The following is a 14,619-nucleotide window of genomic DNA, read 5'->3' on the forward strand; positions in this document are numbered from 1 at the left end:
CTAAAAGAATTATCATATGTATATTCATTTTTTTACCTTAGGTTGCCGAGAAACAGTTGCCCAATATGCCAGTTGCTAAAAAAAATGAAGAAAATAAATCAAAATTAAGTAAAAGTCCCTTAGTCAATAGCATTCTATTACAACACATATTCTAACATTGTCCCATTTATGAACCTTGTATTAGCTTCTCACACGGTGGCAATGAATTTCAACACAACTCTCAGGATACCTGAAATGAGGCCATGGAAATGACAACAGAGTCCTGCTGCAGCCAAGGATCTGCTCTTAAAATAGTTTTAAGTGAACATTATCCACATGATATTTTCAAGGCCAAGACTAAATAAAAACCTCATATTACTGAACAACAGTGTACCTCAAGCTGCACAGCATCCAAGCCATCTGGAGAACCATCTGAATGTGGAGGGTATCCTATTATGAGAAATCATAAAAATATCAATTAGAAGAGGTCATAGCATTAACTTTTAAATCTTCACCATGAAAAGTGTACAGAGATTCTATAAATAGTGTTGTTAAAAAGGATTGACAAAGAAAACACACTCTACATACCACTAGAAAATCTGCAATTTGTACCAAAATTAATTAAAAATAGAATTTTAAAAAAATTTACCAGGAGTTAACAGTATAAGAATTAGTAAGTCAGGAAAAGGGGCAAAATGCATAGATAACAACTTAATTGGTATTTTGATGGAATTTATGAGGTTGGAATATCAGGAAATGGTGTTAACAAGTATGTGCATCAAAATCACTCTTGGAACATTTAAGAACTATGGATGTCTGTCTCTCTGCTTCATTAGACACTTAAGCGGTAAGGTTGTGAGGAAGGTCGCTACCAACATGCAGATGGACTCTGTGCCAGTCAACCTTTATCTGACCCAAATGAAGTCTTCATTGTCTTTCATCCCATTTGCATGTGATACAACACTTGGAAGAATAGCTAACACTGCAATTGAAAGAAACAACTAAATAGGTCAAAACTAACGGGATGAAATTAAGTGGGATAAATATAAAACCCTGACTTAGATTTTTAAAATGTATAATAAGGAATATCTTGCTCAAGAATAGAGTATATATATTTAAAACCCAAATTGATATTTTGCTCCCAGAAATCTCTTTATGAACCAAGAAAAAGCTAAAAACTAAGGCAATCTTGTGCTATATTCAAATAATAGTGTCCAGGCTTTGAAAGGTAATGGTCCTACTTGAAATGATAGGATGTGTGGTAGAATAAAAGGAATCAAACATAGTTTCCTTTGGCAAAGATAAAAAATTCGAAGTGTATGTTAACTACCTTCAAATATATTAAGAACTGTCCTAAGAAATATTAGTCTTATTCTGTGTATCCCCAAAGGAAAGAACTAGGGTTAATGGTTAGAAGTTACATGTGTTCTAATTTCAGCTTAGTATAAAGACGTTTTTGATGATTAGTGACATTAAAAATTCAAATTAATTCAAACCAGTTCTATAAAGAGTTATTAAAAGATTCTGTCTTGCCCTGGCAGGTGTTGCTCAGTGGTTAGAGTGTTGGTTGCAGATTCGATTTCTGGTCAAGGGCATGTACCTGGGTTGCAGGTTTGATCCCCAGTCCTAGTTGGGGTGTGTGTGTAAGGTAACCAATCAATGTCTGTCTGTCTTTTTCTCTCCCTCCCCTCTCCCTTTCACTCTTTGTAAAAATCAATGGGAAAAAATATCCTCAAGTGAGTATTTAAAAAAAAAAGTTTTCTGTATTAGCAATTCAGTAATAAAGACCATAGGGATCCTACCCTCAGGGAGCATAAAGTCAAATAAAAAATGAAGAAAGGGATATAAATATATACAGATAAATAAAAGGCAATACATTTACCAAAGTGTAATATAAACAAGATTCTATTGGAGCCCAGAGGAGGCAGCTACTGGCTGTCTTTGACTGGTAGTGAGTTGGGTGTTATTGAAAATAATCAAATAGAAAAATTATAGAGGCAACCCCTGTTTTCCATGAGAAGTTAATCAAATGACTTCTACAGTTTCTTGAAGTACTTAGGTTTTGTGATTGTACTATAGAACATAGGTTAAAAAAAACATACTGTTTGAAATACATTTTCTGTTTAAATATATTTTTCAAAGATTTCTACTCCCCTAAATAAAAATTCTAAACAGTTCGTGTTTACAGCCGTAGCTGTTCTGCCACCACATCCTTCCCTGCGTCATATGGGGAGCTACCTGAAGATGGGTAACGAATTCCCAATACTGACCCCATACCTCACCCCGTTTCCCTACAAGCGCACTGGTTCTCGGAAGTTGATGATGCGACGCCAGTGTTCGGCCAGCACCTCGGACAGCGCCCGTCCTGGAAGCTGTGGGGCCTCCGCTGGGCTTTCAGGGATCCTGCCTCTTGGGACCCACAAAAAGGCTATGAAAATATTCCTTTTTCCTATGCGCGTTCTTACCCCGCTCTTCTCCAGCTGCCCTCAGTCTCCAGTGTTGAGGACTGTGATCTCAATTCTACTCCTGTTCAGAATTCTGGGAGCACACATGGCTGAGAAGTTGGAATTTCCCCAAAGCCTATTCCTCACAGTTTCAGCGGGCACAGCCTCTGGGTAGCCCTGGGGCAGGAGCTGTACAAGCCGGTTGAAAGGAGGAAAGTTGCCTCCTTTGGTAAAAGGCTGTGACATCTGGCTCTGTCCACCCTCTCTTAAAGGTTAGAGACAATGAGAAGCCAGGAATTAAAAGGGTGGAAATAGGGGGTAGGGAGAGGAATAAAGTTCGCCTCCCTCCAGAAGGACCAAGGAGCATCTCAGTCTTTCTGTGGGCTCGGGTCAGCGAGGATCTGATGACGGGGTCCCCTTACCTGAGGAAGGATTCTGTAGCAGGCAGAAGCAATAGACGGCCAAGATGAAAGGGAATTGGGGAAGATGCTTCATCTTTAAAATTCGATTGCTCTTTGCTGGCCACAGATGTGTGCTGCTAGGACAAGAGTTGAGCATTTCCTGAAGTTCCGCAGGTACAGGCAACGCTCTGCCCTGTGTCTGATAAGCCCCATAACGCCCCGGAGCCCATTGGCTGAGCACCAATCAGCCTTGCGCAGGAGGACCCCGGCTTTCTCATAAATGTCATGCTGGGCCTTATTTGTGGAATAATATCTTCCTGGTGTTGGCATTGTAGAAAGTCGTCTCTTTCAATTCAGCAATAAAAATAACAAGTAGAGAGTCATAGTTGTTATTCTATAGTGGTTTGAGAAACATTTCTGACTCCAGAAGGGCGTTGTCTCTTTTTTTAAATCAAAGAACTGGACATAAATCTACAAGCCCCTGCATGATCAAGTCTTGTTTCTGAAAAAGCTGTTTCTTTTCCATCATTAACAAAGGATGTTTTGTAGTCTTTGGTGCATTTGAGAAGAACAAATTTTGGAGTGCAGGATATAACATTACAAGAAACTCAAATGTTCAATTAGGGTTCTTTAAAAAAAAATCATTGTTGAAAATCAGATTCTTAAAGGTTTCTCCAGATTAGTTTACACAAGCACATTAAATATATTCAGTTAAATCAGTATCCAAGAAAACATGACAATGTTCAATAATAATAATAATATTCCGTCTACTAAGCTTTTATCTGTTTTAAACATTTCACATAGGTTATTTCATGAAATTCTCACAGAAAGCCCTTAAGGAATGTATTATTGTTCGAATTTTATAAATTGGGAAATCAGGGCTAGGAAAGATGAAGGAACTTGTACAAGGTCAGCAAGCCATCAAAGATGCAGATCAGGAATCTGGACACAAGGATGCAGTCATGTCTTTAAGAATGTGAGATTAATCAGAGAGATGCAAATTAAAACAACAATGAGGTATCACCTCACACCTGTCAGAATGGCCGCCATCAACAAATCATCAAACAACAGGTGTTGGCGAGGGTGTGGAGAAAAGGGGACTCTAGTACACTGCTGGTGGGAATGCAGACTGGTGCAGCCACTATGGAAAACAATATGGTGTTACCTCAGAAAACTAAAAATTGAACTTCCATTTGACCCAGTGATCCCACATCTAGGAATATACCCTAAGAAGCCTGAAACACCAGTCAGAAAAAAATATATGTACCCCCACGTTTGTAGAAGCACTATTTACAATAGCTAAGATCTGGAAACAGCCCAAGTGTCCATCAGTAGACGAATGGATAAAAAAGCTGTGGTACATATACACAATGGAGTATTACGCAACTGTAAGAAAGAAAGACCTCTTATCCTTTGAGACTACATGGAGGGACCTGGAAAGTATCATCCTAAGTGAAACAAGCCAAACAGAGAAAGACAAGTTTCATATGATCTCACTTATTTGTGGAATATAATGAACATAACAGTCTGAGGAAGGGGGTAGTCCCAGAGACACAGAAATGGGATACAGACTGACAATCCCCTAAATAGGGGGTGGGGGTGGGGAAGAGATAAACCACAGAACTTATATGCATGTATGCATGAACAGTGGACATGGACAGCAAACTAGGGAGAGGGCAGGGAGGGAGGGGAAGGGGGGAGTCAGTGGGGAAAAAAGATAAACATCTGTAACAAAAATTAATTAATAAAAAAATTTAAAACTTTAAAAAATAGAATGTGGGATTATAGTTAAAATATTTTGTGTGTGTGTGTGTGTGTGTGTGTGTTTCTAAAAAGAGTGCCTTTGAGACTGGATATGACATAGAAAGAAGAGGAAAAAATGAAGTCTGCTATTTTTACAAAAGCAGAAACATTCGCGGCATATATTAAATAAATATCTTTGGATTTTTTTCATCGTGCATATCTTTAAGTTTTTCTCTTTTAAGGACTAACAAGTGTTGAATGCTTACAATGTGCCTAAAACATGTTAATACTTTACTTGTCATATATAAGTTTTAAATGAATACATTTTTTAAGAATAATTTTTGGTAGGAGTTGTTCAACATAAACTGTTTATGACTTAAAATATGGCATTCTAGCCCCAAAGTTTCAAACTCATAACAGAGGTGAATTATGAACTACTTTATAGCCATAATATTGTGCCTACTTCTTTGAACCAGTGAGAAATAGAGATTTCCATTTATTATAGGATTTATCACTTTTGTTCAAGGAGAATAACCCAAGGTCTTTAAAATATACCCACTGCCTTGGCCGGCATTGCTCAGTGGTTAAAGCATCGGCTCATGCACCAGAGGGTCTCAGGTTCAATTCTTGTCAAGGGCACATACCTGGGTTGCAGGTTCAATCCCTGCTCTTGGTCAGGGCGTGTGCAGGAGGCAACCAATCGATATGTCTCTCTAACATTAATGTTTCTCTCTCTCTCCTCCTACCTCCTCCCTTCCACTCTCTCTAAGAATCAACAGAAAGAAGTATCCTTGGATGAGAATTTTTTAAATTAATTAATTAATTAATTAAAATATATACCTGCTGCCTAAAAACAAGACTTTACTGAATGAAAGAGGAAAATGAATAAATGCTTTTTTAAAAACATAAACCACTTATCTATATGGTATTAAACACAACTTCTTATGGACATTTTAGATGCACAACACACACAATAAAAAGTTTGTGGCAGTTCTACCAAGTGTCAATCAACAAGTACTTTTTGAACATATGGTGGTCTGTGTCTACCAGTGAACTAGGTGATCTATGCACAAACATACCTTTTTCAAATAAACCTCTGTGATAACTCTGATTTGTACCAAATTTATTTTGTTTTCTTTGCATATTTTGCCCACCTTATCTCTCATTTATTGAGAATAAAAAATTAAAATGTGCCCTGGCCGGTTTTCTCAGTGGTTAGAGCATCAGCCCGCGGACCGGAGAGTCCCGGGTTCGGTTCCCGCTAAGGGCACATACATATGTTGTGGTTTGTTCCTGGCCTGGGTTGGGGTCATGTGGGTGGCAGCCACTCAATGTGTCTCTCTCACATTGATGTTTCTCTCTCTCTTCCTCCCTCTGTTCCTCCTGCTCTATCTAAAGATAAATGCAAAAAAAAAAAAAAAAAAAAAATGTCCTCAGGTGAGGATAAAAAAAAAAATTAAAATGTTATTTTTATGCTACTTCAGAAATAGGTAAAAGGAAACAAACGAGAAAAAATATGCATTCAACAATCTTATTACAGATGGAATTGTACCCCCCCCCCCAACAAATCCATATGCTGAAACTCTGACCCCCATGAGACTGTATTTAGAGATGGGGCTTTTAAAGAAGTAAGGGTAAGTGAGGCACAATGATGGGACCCTTATCCCTTATGACTGGTGTCCTTATAAGAAAAGAAAGAGACCCAGAGCTTGCTGAGCCAAGCGTGCAGAAAGGAAGGCAGTGTCTGAGAGCTGAGGAGAGACTTCTCACCAGAAACTATCTTGCTGGCACTTTGATCTTCTGCTTCCAAACTCCAAACCACAAGAAAATAAATTTCTTTTGCTTACGCCACCCAGCCTGTGGTCTTTTGTTATGGCAGCTTAGGCAGACCAATACAAATACAGGGAACATTCTGCCGATTCAATAAAAAATATAAAACTCTGTGTTTCAAATGATATGGTTATCTAACCCCCAAAAGTCCAAAAGAGTCAACTGGCAAATTCAAATGCATAAGAGATTACCAAAATGGCCAGATTTAAAGAAAACTATTTTCAGGAATAATTTTCTCAGACAAGCAAAAGTGAATTAGAAAATGTAAATAACTTTAAAAACTGTAAAATACTGAGGACTAAACCAAATGGTAAATGTGCTCTATATTTTATTTTTTTTATTTATTTATTTTTTTATCCTCACCCAAGGACACTTTTCCATTTTTTGTACAGATAGAGTGGGAGGGAGAAGAAGAGAGAGAGAGAGAAACATCGACGTGAAAGGGACACATCAAGTGGCCGCCACCCGCACGACCAACCAGGGCCGGGGACAAACTGCAACCGAGGTACGTGCCCTTAGCGGAACCGAACCCGGGTCTCTCCAGACCGCAGGCCGATGCTCTAACCGCTGAGCCAAACCGGCCAGGGCTATATTTTAAAAGATGACTACAAAATTTTACTAACATAAAGGACATAAAGGGCATAAAGCAACATGCGAATAAATGAAAGAGCATGTCATGATCCTTGACAACAAGATTCAATGTTATTAAAAGTTCACCTGATGGCAAATTAACCTATATGGTCAGTGTAATCATTATTAAAATTCAAAGATTACTTTTCAGGGAATTTAAAAACTAATTTTGAAATTGATCTGGGAGAGAAAATATTCAAGAAATTTTTGAAGAAAAAAAAAAAGATTGATTTGTCAATGTCAAAATGTACTATAAAGCAGTAGTAATTTTTATATGGTGGTAGTCATTTTGTTATTGATCCAGTAACAGACATCAATGCAATGCAATAGCGTTTTGAAGTAGATCAGTTTTGTACAGAGTAAAGTATTGCAAATCAGTGCAAAAATCATGAACTACTTTATAAATGGTGTTTAGCATTATTGGTTACTCATTTGGCAAAACATTCTCTATTTCACACTATAAATTAGAATAAATTCCAGAGGATTAAAAAATTAAAGCTAACACACACACACACACACACACACACACACACACACACACTTACATAAACTGCTATATTAGAAAAATATAGAGTATATATATATTTACTTTATTGATTTTAGAGAGAGAAGAAAGGAGAGGAAGAAAAAGAAATGTTGATGAGAGAGAACATCGATTGGCTGCCTCCTGCATGCCCCCCACTGGGGATTTGGCCCACAACCTGAGCATGTGCCCTGGCCAGGAATTGAACCGGCGACCTCTTGGTGCATGGGTCGATGCTCAACCACTGAGCCACACCGGCCAGGCTAGAGTATATCCTTGATTAGGAAGTTGCTCTTGAGCAAAATTCAAAATAGGGAAGCCATTAAGGAAAAGATTGATAAGTGGATTATATTTTGAAAATATCTGTATAAGCCTTGACCAGCATGGATCATCAGTTGATAGAGTGTTGTCCTGTACACCAAAAGGTTGAAGGTTTGATTCCTGGTCAGGGCACATACCTAGGTTTCAGGTTCAATTCCCGGTCCCAGGTCAGGGCATGTACGGGAAGGCAACCAATGTTTCTCTCTCACATTGATTTTTTTCTCTCTTTCTCTTCCCCCTTCCTTCTCTTCTCTCTAAAATCAATAAGTAAAAAGTCTGAGCCGGGGGGGGGGGGGGGAGGGGGGGATCATATGCACGACGCGAGGCCAGTGTAGAGCAAAATGGCTTTATTGCATATGCCTGGATGCAGGTGGGCTGATCCGAGAAGGGTTCAGCCCCGAATCAGGGTTGGGGTGTCGGTTATATACCCTACTTTTAGCTTCTGGCAGTTCCTGCTGATGTACTTTATCTGGTCCATTGTCCACCTTGCAGTAGGGCTGGTCTGGTATCTTGTCAGGCATCTGCTGGGTTATCCATTGCCTTGCGGACAATCCAGATAAACCTCATCCGTACTCAACAAAAGGCTGAGCCAAGGTCATGCAAGCAATATAATTTCCACAGTTTCCGCCTTTTGCAAGCTTTTACCTTTACCCTTTAAAGCATCACTAACCCTTTCAATAAGCATGTCCTTGGTGAGGATTAACCAAAAACATCTGTATATATGGATAAGTTAAACTCTTTCTAACATAATGAGTAAAGAAAAAAGTTATAAAACGACACACCATATTGGTCTAACATCAGTTTGCTTTTGTTCATAATAAATCTCTTCAAAACGTAGTTGTTTAAAAACAATCACTTATTTAGCTCAAATTTTTGCAGGGCGGTAATTTGGGCTGGGTCCAATATGCCAGTTTGTATGGTTTGGCTCAGCTAATCAGGAGAACTCTTTAGCCATTTTAATTCTTCTGGTAAATAGCGGAAGTGTCTGGGTCTGTTTGCCCATGTAGTCTCACATTCTTTAGGGGGCTTGCCCAGGCTTGTTCTCATGCTGGTTTCAAAGTCCTGCGGCAGTGAGAGCAGAGCTGCACGGCCTGGAGACCTGCGTTTGGAACCGGCTGCCTGGTTCGAGGGGTGGGGAAGTAACTCCTTCTGTCAGCAAGAGGAGCTGAAAAGTTGTAAGGCCAACCTTGCAATCTACCAGCCTCCGCGTGTGTACACGTTTGTTCAAAACAGCACATGCGATTCCGTACGTTCCTGTGGAGGTAAAAGCAAAGAAGAAGGGTGGGACGGGACATGCCACACACAAAGAGCAGTGATTCTAGAGGGACGGGTTGTGAGGGGGTCATGGAAACCTCTTGCATTATCTGTACTTCTGAATTTTTGCATTGACTCTTTAGGAATTACTTGTATAAGTAAAACTAAATTCAAAAAATTTAATAAACTCCCAACACTATTATTAGTAAATGGGTTAATACATGTAAAGCCCGAACTTATATATGTGAAAGATCAACGCTTCTCTTTTGTAGTTACATTTACTTTCCCAAAATGCTTTATTTGCTAGGCATTATTGAAAAGGTCGTGGCCAGTGGATTTGTCAGTGCCAAGCCAAGTTAATGAGATTTAATTTTTAAAAATAAATGAACTCACCATGTAGACTTCCCACACCATTTGAAACAGAAGCAAACGCCAGAGAATTACACTAAAAATTCCTTCTCCTTCCCACATCAAATTAGCTTCCGCTTTATAAACGATTATTATGACAAAACTCAGCAGGCTTTCAAGGAATTGAACTTTAATCTGCAGGATATAAAAATGAAATTTCAAGATCGATTGTAACTTTCTGATTTCAAAGTATAATTCCCTGAGTTCTTGTGGTACCCAGGGTTCTTCACAACCCCTCTGGATCTAAAGTAGATTACCATGCAGGCATGAGAAACGATGTTTGAGGGGCTCTGTCTATGTAGCAGGTTTCATAGACAGTGGTGGTAGGTTTACTTCAGAGGCTGGCTGTCAATCCCCAAAAAGCTGTTTGGCAGAAAAGGCCAAGCCCCCCCACCCACTCACACGAATACACTCTTTTGAGCTATTGAGTAGTGGCAGGGCTGGGAGAGCCATGTAATCTCAGGAGGATCAGGGTGTGCCTGCAGACAAGATGCATGAGATTCAGAACCATGCCTTTGCCTATTTTATGCTTTTCTTTTGTCACAAATTGTGTCTGTTACTTGTCCACTAGTCTTCAGCTCCATAAAGACCTTTCCTTATTCCCCTCTGATCGTAGAGAACTGGAAACCTGCAAAATAAACTTTTTTCCCAATTGGCTTCTGTCGATGGAAAAGGAATTTGAAAGACAGAAGGGAGAGCCATTTATTTTTTTCTGCTTTGGGTGATGCCTCCAGCAGAGGCAACACTTGGGGGTTCCCCTCCAGCAGCAGCACCTCCACGAGACTCCACACACCCCAGGTCCTAGAGGGTAAAGGGAGCGCATGCTCCCAGCTGCCTGAAGAAAGTAGCAATGGTCTTTGAAACAGCAGCCCTAGCAGGGACCCTGTTAATCTTAGCAGCCAAGGAACATGGGTTCCGTGAACAACATTTTTCCTTATGTTCCTCCAACTCTACATAGAAGGGACTTTCTGCAGTTGCTAACCTCTGGATAATGTCACCTTTTACCTTGCTGCACTTCCAGCCTTTTCCCAGGAGGACTTACTTACATTTTTCTTGAGGTACCCTTGAAGTGTTTGAACTGTACAATGTGATAAATTGTAACAAAAGTATACACTGTGATACTATCATCACAATATAAATAACAAACATATGCACCCCCCAAAAGTTTCTCTTGCTCCTTTGTAAGCTCTCCCTCGCCTTTACTTGCCACTGAGCTGCTGTCTGTCATCACTGCTGCATTTTCTACAATTTTATTTAAATGGAAACATATATGTAAATTTGAATTCTTTACTCAGCATAATCAAACTGATCCAAGTGGTTGCATTTTAATCATTTATTCATTTTTATTGCTTAATAGTATTCCACTATGTGTATGGACCCCAGTTTGTGTTTTCAGTCACCTCATAGTGGACATTTGGGTTGCTCCCAGTTTGAGCTATTACAAATAAAGTGGCTATGATGAGGCGTGTATCAGTCTTTGTGGTGATATCTGCTTTCACTTCTCTTGGGGAAATGCCTACACTTGGAATGACTGAATCATGGAGTAGTTATATGTCTACCTTTTTTTATTTTAGTTTTATTTTTGTTACAGATGTTTCTCCATTTTTACCCCATTGACACCCTCCTCCCCATCACCCCGTCCCCGTCCCCAGCTTTGTTGTCCATGTCCATTGGTTATGCATACATGCATATAAGTTCTGTGGTTTATCTCTTCCCACCCCCCCCACCCCCTCTTCTGAGGGTTGTCAGTCTGTACCTTACTTCCATGTTTCTGGGTCTACCCTATTTCTCAGACTGTTATATTCATTATATTCCATATGTAAGTGAGATCATGTGGAATTTGTCTTTCTCTGCTTGGCTTGTTGCACTTAGGATAATACTTTCCAGGTCCCTCCATGTCGTCTCAAAGAATAAGAGATCTTTCTTTCTTATAGCTGCATAGTATTCCATTGTGTATATGTACCACTGCTTTTTTATCCATTCGTCTACTGATGGACACTTGGGCTATTTCCAGATCTTAGCTATTGTAAATAGGGCTGCTATGAACATGGGGTACATATATTCTTCCTGATTGGTGTTTCAGGCTTCTTAGGGTATATTCCTAGAAGTGGGATCACTGGGTCAAATGGAAGTTCAATTTTTAATTTTTTGAGGCAACACCATATTTTTTTCCATAGTGGCTGCACCAGTCTGCGTTCCCACCAGCAGTGTACTAGAGTCCCCTTTTCTCCACACCCTTGCCAACACTTGTTGGATGATTTGTTGATGGAGGCCATTCTGACAGGTGTGAGGTGATACCTCACTGTTGTTTTAATTTGCATATCTCTGATGATTAGTGATGTTGAGCATTTCTTCATATTTCTCTTGGCCATTTGTATGTCCTATTTGAAGAGGTGTCTATTCAGCTCCTCTGCCCATTTTTTAATTGAGTTCTTTGTCTTCCTTTTGTTGAGTTGTATGAGCACTCTATATACTTTGGAAATTAACCCCTTATCTGATGTATCATTGGCAATGATGTTCTCCCATACAATGGATTGCCTTTCCATTTTGATGGTTGTTTCTTTTGTGGTGCAGAAGCTTTTTAGTTTGATGTAGTTCCATGTGTTCATTGTTTCCTTTGTTTCTGTTGCCTTAGGTGATGTATCAGAGAAAATTCTGCTGTTTATGATGCCTGAAAATTTGTTACCTACATTTTCTTCTAGAATTTTTATGTATTCACAGGTCATGTTTAAGTCTTTTATCCATTTTGAGTTTATTTTTGTGTATGGTGTAAGTTGATGGTCTAGTTTCATTTTTTTGCATGTAGCTGTCCAATTTTCCCACCACCATTTATTTTTTTAAAATTTATTTATTTTTTTATCCTCACCCGAGGATATTTTTCCATTTTTTGTACAGGTAGAGTGGGAGGGAGAGAGAGGAAGAGAGAGAGAGAGAAACATCGACGTGAAGGGACACATCGAGTGGCTGCCACCCGCACGACCAACAAGGGCCGAGGACAAACTGCAACCGAAGTACGTGCCCCTAGCGGGAACCGAACCCGGGTCTCTCCGGACCGCAGGCCGACGCTCTAACCGCTGAGCCAAACTGGCCAGGGCCCCACCACCATTTATTAAAGAGGCTGTCTTTACTCCACTGTGTGCTCTTGCCACTTTTGTCAAATATTAATAGAGCATAATGTTTTGGGTCCATTTCTGGGTTCTCTGTTCTGTTCCACTGGTCTATATGCCTGTTCTTGTGCCAGTACCAGGCTGTTTTGATAACAGTAGCTTTGTAGTATAACCTGTTATCTGGTATTGTGATCCCACCTACTTTGTCCTTCTTTCTCAAAATTGCTGTGGCTATTCGAGGTCTTTTTTGGTTCCATATGAACTTTTGAAGTATTTCTTCTAGTTCTATGAAATATGTTGTTGATATTTTGATGGGGATTGCATTGAATCTATAGATTGCTTTGGGTAATATGGACATTTTAATGATGTTAATTCTTCCAATCCATAAACAAGGTATGTGCTTCCACTTTTTTTATATCTTCCTCTATTTCTTTTTTCAATGTCCTGTACTTTTCTGCAAATAGGTCCTTTACTTCTTTGGTTAAGTTTATTCCTAGGTATCTTAATTTTTTTGCCACGATGGTAAATGGGACTGTTTTTTCAGTTTCTCTTTCTGTGAGTTCATCATTGGTGTATAAGAATGCCATCGATTTCTTTTTTTTTTTTCCTCATTCGAGGACATTTTTCCATTCTTTGTTCAGATAGAGTGGGAGGGAGAGAGAGGAACAGAGAGAGAGAGAAACATCGATGTGAAAGGGACACATCGAGTGGCCGCCACCCGCACAACCAACCAGGGCCGGGGACAAACTGCAACCAAGGTACATGCCCTTAGCGGGAACCGAACCCGGGTCTCTCCGGACCGCAGGCCGATGCTCTAACCGCTGAGCCAAACCGGCCAGGGCTGCCATCGATTTCTTGACGTTAATTTTGTATCCTGCTACTTTGCCAAATTTATTTATTAAGTCTAGTAGATTTTTGATGGCGTCTTTAGGGTTTTCTATGTATAATATCATGTCATCTGCAAATAATGACAGTTTCACTTCTTCCTTTCCAATTTGGATCCCTTCTATTTTTTCTTCATGTCTGATTGCTGTGGCTAAGACTTCCAGTACAATGTTAAATAAGAGTGGCGAAAGTGGACATCCCTGTCTTGTTCCTGTTCTTAAGGGAAATGTTTTTAGTTTCTGCCCATTGAGTATGATGTTGGCTGTAGGTCGTTCATATATGGCCTTTATTATGTCGAGATATGATCCCTCTATTCCCACATTGCTGAACATTTTTATCAGAAATGGATGATGGTTTTTGTCAAATGCTTTTTCAGCGTCTATTGATAGGATCATGTGGTTTTTATTCTTCATTTTGTTTTGTTTATGTGGTGTATCACATTTATTGATTTGCAAATATTGTACCAGCCTTACATACCTGGGATGAATCCCACTTGGTCATGGTGAATAATTTTTTTGATGTATTGCTGGATCCGATTTGCTTGCATTTTGTTCAGGATTTTGGCATCTATATTCATCAGGGATATTGGCCTGTAGTTTTCTTTCTTTGTAGTGTCTTTATCTGGTTTTGGAATTAGAATTATGCTGGCCTCATAAAGCGAGTTTGGAAGACTTCCTTCTTGAATTTTTTGAAATAGTTTGAGGAGAATGGGTGTTAGTTCTTTTTTGAATGTTTGGTAAAACTCCCTCGTGAAGCCATCTGGGCCTGGGCTTTTGTTTGCTGGGAGAGTCTTGATTACCTCTTCAATTTCCTTAGTTTTAATTGGTCTGTTCAAGTTTTCTATCTCTTCCCAATCCAGTTTTGGGAGACTGTGTGTTTCTAGAAATTTGTCCATTTCGCTTAGATTGTCGAATTTGTTGCCATATAATTGTTCACAGTAGCTGTTAACGATCTTTTGTATTTCTGTGGTGTCAGTTGTTACTTCTTCTCTTTCCTTTTTGATTTTGTGCATTTTGGTTCTCTCTCTTTGTTTCTTGGTGAGTCTAGCTAAGGGTCCATCAATCTTGTTTATCTTTTCGAAAAACCAGCTGTTT

At 39.4% G+C, this 14,619-nt stretch overlaps 1 protein-coding gene across 1 annotated transcript in view; it reads right to left on the reverse strand.

Annotated features, from left to right (window-relative positions):
• Positions 1-14,619, reverse strand: part of NMS (neuromedin S) — a 35,816-nt gene that overhangs the window by 9,221 nt on the left and 11,976 nt on the right. The window contains exons 2-4 of the mRNA XM_036281385.1: positions 2,846-3,057; positions 374-429; positions 37-75 (exon numbers count right to left, since the gene is read on the reverse strand). Of these exons, the coding sequence (XP_036137278.1) occupies positions 37-75; positions 374-429; positions 2,846-3,057 (307 nt within the window). The remainder of the gene's footprint in view (positions 1-36; positions 76-373; positions 430-2,845; positions 3,058-14,619) is intronic.

Source organism: Molossus molossus, unplaced genomic scaffold (assembly GCF_014108415.1).
Source record: "Molossus molossus isolate mMolMol1 unplaced genomic scaffold, mMolMol1.p scaffold_m16_p_34, whole genome shotgun sequence".
NCBI classification, from domain to species: domain Eukaryota; kingdom Metazoa; phylum Chordata; class Mammalia; order Chiroptera; family Molossidae; genus Molossus; species Molossus molossus.